Below are 12,214 nucleotides of genomic sequence, written 5' to 3' on the forward strand. Positions count from 1 at the left end.
ACCTACTGAGTACCAGGTACTGGACTTGGAAGTTTATATTCATTGCAGCATTTCCTTACACATACTACCCCAAGAAGTCATTAAGTATTAGTGACCCCACTCTAGAGGTGGGAAAACTGAGGCTTAGAGAAGTGAGCAAATGAGAGATGAAGCCAGTTTTGAAAGCAGCTCAATTTCAACAGGCTTTCAAGGTTGCCACATGGTCCCAGGGAAGCCCATCACAACATGCACCGTGAGCTTCAGAGAATCATATTCTTCAAGGGGACCACACAGAAGAGATGCCATATGAAGACCCTATTCCCTGAGTCTACCCCAGGGCCTAGCATTAGGAATATGTTTGATAAATATAGCAGTGATTAAAAGAAAGAATGGGTAGATATACGAGAGGAGGGGACACACGATGCAAAGAATCTCTAAATGAAGTGAAGAAGTGAAAAACTCATAGAACACACACACCCTGCAAAGTGAAGTTTACAAGTCTTGGGGCTACTGACCCCGTGCAGATATTACCTCTGAGGAAGCCGGCTTGCAGTATCCAGCTCCAAAGACCAGGTTCTCCAGAGAAAGGCTAGATGGTTCTGGTCCTGTGTCTGGGCCAGCTTTACCAAGCCAGGAGCCTCTTCCGGGACGAGTAAAACTGAAAAGAAGAGAATTGAAAAGGGAGAAAAAGAATGTAAAGAAACTGATGGTGTCATCAACTCAGTCCCCTGGGTGGTATTATTGGGGAGCCTATGAGACAAGTCGTTTCGAATAGGTGGTTCACTCCTGAAGGGGTGCTGGGAAGGGACATTTTTGGATGCTGCCATGACAAGGGGCTGCAACTGGTATATGAGCTTGAGAGCCAAAGATGACTCATATCCTACTATGTATACAAAGAAATGTCCCCTAAAGGCCAACAACATGCCCGCTGAGAGACACTGAGGCAGAGCTCCAAAGTTCCATAACTGGAGGGGCAGGTAGAACAGGCTTCTGGCCAGAAGGACAAGAGGACACTCCATCTGACCTCGTCTGAGTCCTGCCTCTACACCTTTTGGTGGCACAACCTGGAGTGAGCTCCTTCAAGCCCTGTGCCCTCCCTGAGCCTCCGTGAGATTCAAAGTCTCTGATGCAAAGAGGATCTTGACAATAAATAGCCTCAGGTGGCATCATCTCCATCACAGGAGCTCAAGAAATATTTGTGGAAGAATTTAATCCAAACACCCACATTCCTGCTTAAAATATTGACAGGGGAATAAAGCTAATATTATATTTCTGTTTAATTCAATTATTCAAATATTTACTAGGCTCACGCCACTTGCCAGGAAAGGTGTTAGGTGATAGGATGGCAAGATGATTAAGGCATGACCCTCACCTCAAAGACATTTGGTCTAGAGTGGGAGGCAGATATAATATGACGGAGGTAAACTCAGGCCAGTGAGCACAGATGAGTAGATTATAAGCCAAACTCGGTGAAAAATATGAATAGTTAGAGATGATGCTCATGTAGAGTACGGCCAATTGGTTAAGAGGCAGCCAATGAAGCAAGTCTGTCAGGGTTCAAACCCCATCAGCAGTGACTATAAGCTCTGTGACGTGGGGAAAGTTGTTTAATCTTTTGGTGCCTCTGTTTCCTCACATGTTTAAAGGGTTGAAATGAGCACTTTAAACATGGGGTTGTTGTAAGGATTCCAGGATTCCATGAGACTAGCTACATACAACTTTAAGTATGGTGTCTGGCAAATAGCAAAGATGCAATAAATGCTAGCAGTTCTCATCAATAATACCACAAACAATAAAATCTAATATAATCATTATTACATTTATAAAGCTATTGTTGATAACCACAAATATAATCAAGTATAATATAATGATTACTCGGATTTGTTTCAAATTGAGATCTGGAGCAAGTCTACAGTTTAGCTAGAAGAATGGATCAAAGGAACATAGCAGAAGAAAAAGAGAATACGTATATAAGCAGTGATGTTCAGGCCACATGCAGGGGACAGACTACAAATTAATAACTAGAATAACTCATTATTTAACTTCAGTGTGGCCTTGATTAGCTTTTCCAGTGGATCTGAACCCCACAAGTAGAATCCAACTGTACCCATTTGAGGGTTAAAAATTGGATTCTTTTCTTCAGTCTGTCTCAGGGAGAGTGAAGGGTCTTTTGAGGTTAAATTTTAATTTCACACCTGCTTCTTCCTGATGGGGTTGAACTGATGCTATGAAAACTGCTTTCCTGGAAAAACTAGAGCCTGCCCAGTTTGACGGTATTTCCCAGACCTTTAACGGCTCCCTTTGACCCCAGCCACTGTGAGCTAACTGATAGAATTCTTCCCTCAGAATCCAGAGAACAAAAGGCGTCCTGTTTCTACCCCCATCCCCAGAGAAGCCAAAGTTCTCAGTGGATTTCTATCTGTGCTCATCTCCAGCAAGGTTGCTACAGACAAATTTGCAAGGACTTGTTTCTGCCAGGAGGTTAAACTTTCTCCTAAGAGTTTCCAGATCCCAAATCCTCATTAGAATAGCATCAGGGCTCCCAGAAGCAAAAGCAGAGGAACCTGCTTTCACTGCCATTTCAGTCGATGCAAACACTTCTCATCTCTGAGCAGGACGGTGGCCGTCTCCTCCTGACTAGTCCTCCTGCCTCCACCCTGATGTCACCTCCAGCCTGACACACTCACAGGGGCTGCAGAGATCTTTACAAAACAGGGTCTGACCAGGTGATTCTCCTGCTCAAAACCTTCAGTGCTTCCTTCTTGTACAATAAACGGAGTCTCAATTCCTTAATGTGCCATTAATTGCACTGCTAAATATGGCTCCCCTTTACCCTCCCAAGTTTACTTTTCACCGTCACAGTCTCTTATGCACTGGGTCCAGCTCAAAGGCCATTTCTTCTCTAAAGTCCTCCCTGATTTCTCTTAAGCAGAGCTGCCTCTTCCCCATGCTAAAATTTATCCACCGTTTAATAAGAGCTTGTTATGTGCTAGACACAGGCCTAGGTCAGAGCCTGGAATATGGTAGGTGCTAAATAAATATTAACCAACTGAATGCATGCCTCAGGGTGCTACATGTACTATCTCATTTAATTCTTCTAACAGCCTTCTGGTGTGTCGTGAAACTGAAGCTCAGAAAGCGTAAGTCACATGCTCCAGCTGACGGGCTTAAGAAGCAGGGGACTCAGAATGCAACCCGCATCCGTCCCATCTCAAAGCCCACGCTTTTAACCCCAGCCCTACATCGTATTCCCATGATACTTTGCACACTGAATTAGAGTTCACTGCTTATGCATATTTCTGCCCTGCCAGGCTTGGAGTGTTTTAAGGTCCCAGATTGGATCAATTTATCTCAGAGCTTTCTGGTTTGGCCTGTCTAGGAGAAGTGGCTAAAGCTTAGTGACGCCCACCACTAACCAAGCACCTATTCACCATGTGCGACGTAGATGGTGTGCGTCATCTCATTGAATCCTTTCATCACCTCTGTTGGTTTAGTATTTCCACCCATTTTAAAAAATTTCTCTCTGTCTCTGTCTACCTAGCTATTTATTATTTCAATGTTGAAGCAGATGTTTAGAGAAGTTAGGTGACTCATGCAAGGATCCCAGAAATTACATGGTGGGTCTAGACAGTAAGAGGGTCCTGACTCCAGCTGATGCTGAACAATTCAGACTCAGGGCCCCAGAGCCGCCTGCAGGGAGCTCTGCTTTTCCTACCCGGGGTCTTGCCTCACCTTCCGCAGCCAAGAGCCAGTACTCCCAGGACGCAGCCTCAGGCCATCAGCCCTGCCTCACTGACGGCAGACAGATCATGTCCTTAACTCTGCACCGAGGCCACTTTTGGCCAAGCCTCAGGGTGAGCTCACAGCCAGGGAACGTCCTTCACAGGATCATGAGACCCTCTGCTGCTTTCTGGATTCTATGTCCTGCAGCTTCTGACTTCAGGGCTGCTTTCCTTTGATTCTATATCTTTGATTCTTGTAACAGTTTCTATCAAACTCTAGGACAGCATTTGCCACTTCATAATTCCACATATGTAGATTGGCCACCCCACTCAGATGGGGACTCCTTGAGGGAAAGTCTATCTCAGTCGATTTAGATCCCACAGTGGGTTCTACTGTGCGCATCCTAGCACCATTCCTGGGGCACAGAAGGCCCTCAGTAAAGACCCACTGAGTGAAAGAATCATGAATGGCCCCAAGGTCTCCCTGACACAGTGTCTGCTTTCTTTTAGGGCCCAGTTTCCATCAAGAAGCTCAATACAGTTTTGGGCAGGAAGATGTCCAAACTTCTCAGCGGGGCACCAAAGGCCTTGGACTCTCTGGTCCCAACCCATGTCTCCAGGCCGGGTGATGGTCCTCACCAGCTCTCTCCACCCTGTCTTCTGATGCCCTTGGCTCCTTTCACACACTCTCAGTTAACACTCCCACACGGTTTCCTTCTGTCAAAATGCAACACTGCTCAAGACCTACCCGAGTGCAATGTCCCTTTTTCTCTCATCTCACCTTGCCCTTGAGCCAAACTGAGTCTTTATCTCTGGGTGACACTTCTCGGTTTGGGGATTATGACTAGTTTGCTACATATCCGTCACCTCTATCACCCGAGGTCAGTATATGAAATGGCCCCATTAGCAAGCAGATCCCAGGATGGGACCAGAAAATGGCACGGGGATGGGGTTAAGGCCTCCAGGAGCAGCACCTCCTAGTCACATCACGTGGCCAAGATCGAGGTATCTCATTCCTACTCACTCTCCAGTAAGCAATTGGGACAGCAAAGGCCCTGCCCAACAATCAGTGGGGAGTGGAGTCTCCTCTACACGCATTTCAACTCCCAGCTCTGATTAGCTGTCCTGAGTAGGGACATTAGGAAAGTTCCCTTCCCAAAGCTCCATGTTGCAAGATTCTGTCCCTAAACATCCCTTTTCACACATGCAACTTATGCCCATGTGCAAGTGGGAGGTTTTGAAGTGATTAGAAGTACATATCTGGCCATGCTGGATGTCTGAGGATGCCCAGGCACGGTACAATGTGCTAACTGTTGTCAGCTCTGTCCCTCCATTTACAGAATCCATAAAACCTCAGTGCTTCGTGGGGCCTTGGAGATGCTCTGGGACAATTCACCGAAGGGGAGAGCACAGGGCCACGCAGGTGGTCCTGCACTGGAACGAATAGCAAGCTGGGGAGAGGAGAGAAAACGGAGGTGGTACAGAACACCTGGCCACTGTCCTCATGTGAGATTCACTAAACCTTACGTAGACAGGATACATTAGCACTCCGGTTTTCGAGATGAAGATTGTGTGTCTCAGGGATGATAGGTGACTTCTCAAATAAGGCACAGTCAGAAAGAAGCAAGGACACGTGTAGAATCGTCTTCAGGTCTGACCGTAGTTAGTAGTTCAGCCTCAAGGCTCCCTGCCAGCATCCCCTTGAGTCTTGATGCTCTCTCCACACCCCCGCCCACCTCTCCCCTGCCCCTCAGTGAGGCCCAGAGCCTAAACCTTCAGCCTGAGAGAAGCTCCTCTGGTCTGTTCTGGTAAATCGTGATCAACTTCGGTCCTCTCAGCTTCACCCTAAATGGAAATGCACCCCAAGGCTCATAACCTCATACCTGATCAGAGGCTGCTGCAGAGCCACCAGGGCAGCGTGGATGGTCACCGAGATCACTGACAGGTGAAAATAGTCGAACATGACGGGGACCTGGTGGTGCAGACCTTTCCGAGGGTGGAAGTGCAAGCATAGCGTGCGGCTGCTGATCATGGGTGCCCCGGCCACGTCCCTCAGCCTGGAAGGCAAGAGAGTGAGCTCACGTGAGTGACGGTGGCTGTCCCTGCTGTCATCCAGGCAGGTCTACATCACACCCTCATCCATGTACAACCACCATGCACAAATCATCTTATTCAATCACTGCAAATACACTGCCAGGTAGAAATCGCTTTTCCTGTGATTGGCAGATGAAGAAACTGAGGCTTGGAGAGGAAAAAGAGCTCACAAGACGTCATACAGCTGCTATGCAGCAGATCTGGGACTTGGGTTCTGCTGACAGTGACACCAAACCTGGCCACAAGTGATAGAAAGATGCCCAGACTCTTTTCCAGGCTCACTTCAACCCTGAAGTCCCTCTGGTCCTCCTTCCCTACCTGCTCATGCATTTCCCCCACAGATGTCCAGCATTGCATTTCCTTTGTATGTCTGTGTTTTCTATCAGATTCCGACCTCTTACAGGCAGGGACTGTGACCAATTCTTCTTGATATCCCCAACACATAGCATATAACCTGACATACTGTAGAGGTTGGCCAAACGTTTGCTTATTAAAAGGAATCATTGAGTGACTGAATGATTTCCAAAGCATGATGATTAAGTAGTCTGACCAGCTTTATCAAGGACACCCTCTTTGCTCTAGCATTTTGTAACTGGTATGTGCTGGATTCCTAAGAGATAAACCAAGTGGTAGGCAAGGCCCAACTGAGTCTTTGGTTATAAAAATGGGGTCAATTCTTCTCTAAATAAAAGCCATCCTGTGCTAATCTCCATCTCTGTAAACCAATCACTTAGGCTCTCAAGGTGTCTATGAACCAGGGCTCTTAGGAAACCTGGAGGGAGCATCTTCCATGAGTAGAGGAGAGAGCTCAGAGAATGTTCAGAGGAGAAGCTTGTCCTTCTTCCACAGATGAGGCACTGAGACACTGAGAGGGGAAGGTGAGGACAGCAGATGCCCAAGACCCAGCCTACACGCTTTGCTTCCTGGAATCCTTGTTGCTTAGAGCTTGTGTGCAAATGCCACGTAAAAGAGCTGACTAATTCATTGAAGCCCAGTGTGACTCCATTAATAGGCCACAAATAATGGTTTCCTATCATACCAGGAGGAAACCTGATGGGGAGGGGGCACAGAGTACCCCCCTGAGTCTCAGAAAGTCATTAACATTCACATTCATTTTAATTCTGACAACAGTTTATTGAGGCCTTACTATGAACTGAACATGGTGCTTTTTCCCCTAATCCATATGACAATCATATGAAGTATTAACTTGTATTACTCCATTTGTAGATGAGGAAGTAAAGCCAACATGAGTTAAGTGACTCGTTCAAAGTCACAAGGCAAAACTGAAATGCTAGACCCAGGTCTGTCCAACTCCATGGTCTGCTCTGCATTGCTGCACATTATTGCTTTGAATCTATTCAGACACAGGTTCATACGAATCACCCTTAGGGCTTGAACAATAGCAGGTGAAATACTTGTCAGGGTAGCAAAGATGTCAGAAATGTTAATAAGAATTTAAGCCACATTAATAGGAGTAAAGAATTCAGAATGAGGGAGGTGATAGCTCTTTTGTGTTCTAAAATGGATAGAGTCAGTTAATGGAGATAAAACTCAGTTCTTGTGGGGGGGGGTCTCAATTCAGACAAGACAGAGACAAACTGGGTAGCATTGAGAGGAGAATGCTTGGGTTCTTATAAAGGAACTAAAAAAAATAAAATAAACAAACAAAAAACACAAATAGCCTGATGTTCAATTGGAGATGAAGAGATTGCTTAAGAAGTCTCATTTTTCTGAATTGCCATGCAGATGGAGGATTTTTCTAGGTAGTTGTGAGGACTAAAATTGAGGACAACTGAGGGAAGGCACACAGGGATGACTTTCTCCTTGAAGTAAAGAATTTCCAGATAAGCAGAGCTGTCCAGGGACAGAATGGGATACGACGGGAAGGGGGGAGCTCCCTGTCCCTGTGAAAACATATGCTCACAGGCCTTTGTAGACTCGCAAGACTTTGCAGACTGTGAATTTAGACTAGAGCAGGGTTTCTCACCCTCAGTAATGTTGACTTTTGGGGACTGAATAATGCTTTTTTGAGAGAGGAGCTGCCCTGTACACTAGAGGATGTTTAGCAGCTCCCCTGGACTCAAACCACCAGATGCCAGGAGCATCTTCCCCACAAACAACATTTCCAGACGTGGCCAAATGGCCCTGGGGATAGAACTGCCCGACTCGAGTGAGAATCCCTGGAGGAGATGGACACCGAGAGACCCCGTCCCCGATATTAGATACCATGCTTTTCCGTTGAGTTCTTGCTCAGGCCTACCTGGTTCTAAAGAAGCCGACTGCATGGGTCATGTTTCAAAGCCTAATGTTTACCCCCAGGATGTGCTACAGATGCCTTATCATCCTTTAACCCAATTAATGAAAATGAAAATATATGGCATTTTCAATTCTCCCCCAGCCTCGGGCTTCCTGTTCCTCTTAGCTAATCTTATACTCCATGAAAACCCCCTGCTCTGATTGTTATTAAGTGCTTGTATTAGAGAGAGGAAGTGATACATGGAAGCCTGGCCCCACTTGCATCTACGATGTCACAAAAAGGAAGAAGACATTGAGTCAGCTAGCCACGCACTTGGCCTGGTATGTATACCGTCTCTCTTAATCTTCCTAACAGAGCTATGAGATAGGGATTCTATAATGATGTCCATTTTATAAATGAGGCTACTGAGATTTTAAAAAGTGCAAGGACTTGCCCAGTGTAGTGTCTCATAGTTGATGAGCAAAATGCCTAAGTTGCTGAATTTTATACACTTTGTTTGGACCCATCTCCGGTACATAGGTTCTCTACTAACGACTGTTTTGATGGCAAGAAGGTCTCATTTCCTGTGTCCATCATGACTTATAATTAAGACTGCCTGCAGGGCTGGGTGGAGAATGACTTCTAGGCTCATTTTGGAATCAATGGCAGGAGTCTGTGATCAGCTGGAAATGTCTAACATTGAGCTAAGAATGAATGTCTCTGAAGGAAGTCAGTATAGGAAGATAGGGCAGGGATGAGTTGATGAAATAAGTGAATGACAGAAATCCCAGACAGTTGAGGGGCAATATGGACTTCTGGGTTTATAGATTAGGAAGAAGGCCAGCCTCTTGCAGGGCCTCTGAGTTCAATATGGTGTTAGACCAGCAAGTCTTGGGGATGGTGTAAGGAAGATAAGATTTCTCAAGCATTCATCATTCCAACAAGGGGTAAATAGAAGTGATGAGAGAAGCAGGTGGCCAGAGGGGCTTGGAGTCCGGATAAAGACAAGAGTGAGGAAACTGTGATGTTGAGCCCGGACTCTGTGGCAAGACCATGGAGAGATAATCCTACTAGTCCAGAGACTAGACATGGCCATCTACACAACAGCAGATGTTCATTCTCAATGCACACACACGATCAGGTCTCTGACATTTCAGTAGTGGTCCATCTATGGTCCAGATGTCTTCTGATTCAACTCCACATGTTATGAAAACTCCCATAAGGAGTTTCCCCTTGAGAAGGAGGAGAAAGTTCTGATAGGGAGATTGAACTCTGAAAGGATTGGAGGACCCTTCTGCTAGCATTAGCCCATATGCCACCAGATCCCCTATTCTCCATAGGAGAAGGTGAAGCATTTGCTGAAGAGATTGTAGAAATGAGAAGCAAGGATTAATTTGCGGAAAGTGTCAGGGTGTACTGAGATTCTGCTAATAGAATAGAGGGAAAAGAAGAGCCCTCATCTTCACCTTAAGCCTAATGAGAGGGAGTCTTCAAGTACGCTTGCCCTGTGTTCCCCAGAACTGGAGAAACACAGATCCTGGTGCCTGACTCATCCTGAAAAGGTCCTCAGGGGAGAAGCTGAGGGTGGCTGGATTGGCTAAAGGAAGAGTGACCAGCATTGTGCATGTACTGGGGAGTCCCAACCAGTGCCTGTGTCCATTACCTAAGAGCCAGATGTGGGTTCTTTAGAGGAGAATCTGCAAAAAGAGCTTCCTACAAGGTGTGACGACTCAACCATAGGAGACATCATTTATATCAAAGAACTGCAGGCGCTCTTTGCAGGGAGCAATTGGTGCGCTGCTTAATAGGTATATCTCCAAGAATTGCAAATGAACACCCCAAGAGCAAAGAAAGCAGTGATTCAGCATCTACCAGATGAAGAGCTCTGCTTGCAACTGAACCGTCAGATATGACTTCCTGCCTCTTCTGCGATCTCCTCCCTCCTGACGCTGCAAGGCCCACAAACCCCAGAGGGCAAGGAGGCAGGAAAAAAAATATGAAGCTGCCAACCATACCCTGCTACTGCGCTGGGAGTTTCCTACTCTGAGAAAGCCTGGGGTAGGGTGAAGAAAGGGGCAATGGCAAGGAAAGGAAGTTATCAATTGGATAAGAGTTTAGAGTTTTGGTAATAACCTTGGCTGCACTTTTTAATACCTGATAAGAGGGCTACTTATTTATTACCTGAAAGAACCTGGGGAGGCTCTGTGACATGACAGTTCACCCCAGGGTAGGAGGAAGAGGCCATGGAAAAAGCTTAAAGGAAGTAGTTATGAGAAAGAGGAGAGTCACCTCCGGCTTATTTAATCAGCAGGTTACACATAAATGGATTTTCAATTTTCAGAGAGTTGAAACACAACAGCAGATATTTAGTACAAAGATACAGAATCCTGGCAAAATTTCCTTTGGTTTAGAAGGGGTCTTGAGGTTTGCAGCCTCATAGCGTCATTAATTAAAGACCTAATTAATACTTCTTGAAGATGTACGGAGGTGTCAGATATGAGAAGGTGCCAGGAAGTCAGGAGATGTCTGTACATGCAGCATCTGAGCCACCTGCCTAAAATACATGGGGTTTGAAACCACATAGACATTCCTAGCCCACATTCCTGGGTAGGCTGTCATGTGGAGGGGCACTGCAGCTGATCAGGAGCTGGATTTCTGAGAGACGCTCTGAGGTTCGTGGCCATGAGGATACTCCAGGCATTGGGAAGGGTTGGAGGGACAAAACCACACTAGCACAGTCTGAGGATTTCCAGGACACTCACTGCTGTTCGCTGTCCGTAAAGTGCAGGTCCACCTTGAGCTGAAAATCGACTTCACTTAGTGTTTCTTCCACCTACAAGAGAAACAAAGTTCAAGGGATTTCAGAAGTCCAGTCTGGTCCAAATGAAAACTGTAGCTGGTCTATTTCCCGAAGTTTAGAAAAAGAATCTCCCCACAATTAATGCCATCTGTGCTTAAAGCAGAATTTCCATGCATGTTCTATGGAATTCTGGTTGAAGAGGATATCTGTGAGTACTACAAGGAAAACAGAAGGAAAAGATTTATGTAGTCCAATTGGGGAAAAGGCCAATTTTCAAAAGACGTTAAACAAGTTTTCTATATTGCAGGACTTTGGAGAAACTTATTCCTTAAACAGATTTGATCTGGAATCCTCTAAGCAGAAATTCTCACAGCAGCTGCTTCGGGAAGAGTGGAACAGTGAACCTGCCTAGAGGGATGGGATAATGTGGGAGGTGATGTTATCTCTGCCCTTGCATGGCGGGTGCTATTCCCGGTTCACAGAGGAGGAAGCTGATGCTCAGGAAAGTGAAGTCACTTCCCAAGGTGGCTCAGCTTCAAAAGAAAGTAGATCCTTCATTATTGTCTTGAGAGCCATTACATTTAACCATTTATGCTTTAAGACACTTTAGCATTTCACGTCCTATTGATGGCTGCTTCCATTCTTAGCTTTCAAAATAAACTGTTTGCGTTAATTAGCAAAGGAATCTATTTGTTCTACCTGATAGCTTCTCAAACACATCTCAAAGATGGTACCCCTTGTTCTGCACCCAGCAACACACACACACTAAACACCATAAACCCCAACCTCCAGGGGAATTGTTTGCTAAATTCCAGATCTCCTCATCGCCACTCCTGCTCAGTGGGAAACCCCAGTTAAGTCCTGTGACAGGACTTGGTCTCCTCCCGACTCCCAGCCTGGACAGACCCCTTCTCCTCTGTAACCCACAAAACTCTGTTTCTTTTTTCTATGTTAGCATTCGCCGCTTCCTATAAAATTGTTTCAGATTTATAACCCAGAAGCCCAGAAGCCAACTAGTATCTGCAGACACTTTTTGCTTAGTCCTCGTAGTATTTTGCAAAATGTTTCGAACAAGTTGCAAACATTTAAAAATCAGGCAATTTCACATTTCTAGTGCAGGTTTCCAGCTTCTGTAAAAACAATCCCTGGATCTGGCTGTGCTGGGCTGGCATTTTGAAGCTCCATTTGGATCAGACTACAGCATTTGCTGACAATACCCGTGTGGCCTGTGGCTAACATCCCTGGCCATTTATCCCAAGCTCCAGGAATAGTACCTGCCACATAGAAAGTATTAATGTATCTTGAGGAATAAATAAAGCTCTTCTCCACCCCCACCTTTTTCGGGTTTTGTTTATTTGCAAGAATGCCCCCATCCTGCAGGGA

General features: G+C 45.8%; 1 protein-coding gene across 8 annotated transcripts in view; it reads right to left on the reverse strand.

Annotated features, from left to right (window-relative positions):
• FAM135B (family with sequence similarity 135 member B) overlaps positions 1-12,214 on the reverse strand; it is a 284,079-nt gene that overhangs the window by 79,596 nt on the left and 192,269 nt on the right. For 7 of the 8 annotated variants that reach the window (XR_002810524.2, XR_011421465.1, XM_001499583.5 and 4 more), the window contains 3 exons: positions 10,794-10,864; positions 5,585-5,758; positions 511-637 (listed from right to left, as the gene is read on the reverse strand). Coding sequence is in view for 5 of the 8 variants with exons in the window: in XM_001499583.5 (XP_001499633.1) it covers positions 511-637; positions 5,585-5,758; positions 10,794-10,864 (372 nt within the window). In the remaining 3 variants the exon portion in view is untranslated. Of the gene's footprint in view, positions 1-510; positions 638-2,174; positions 2,307-5,584; positions 5,759-10,793; positions 10,865-12,214 lie in introns of those variants that run through there. The other variant, XM_023649003.2, reaches the window with a different exon arrangement.

Source organism: Equus caballus, chromosome 9 (genome assembly GCF_041296265.1).
Source record: "Equus caballus isolate H_3958 breed thoroughbred chromosome 9, TB-T2T, whole genome shotgun sequence".
NCBI lineage: Eukaryota > Metazoa > Chordata > Mammalia > Perissodactyla > Equidae > Equus > Equus caballus.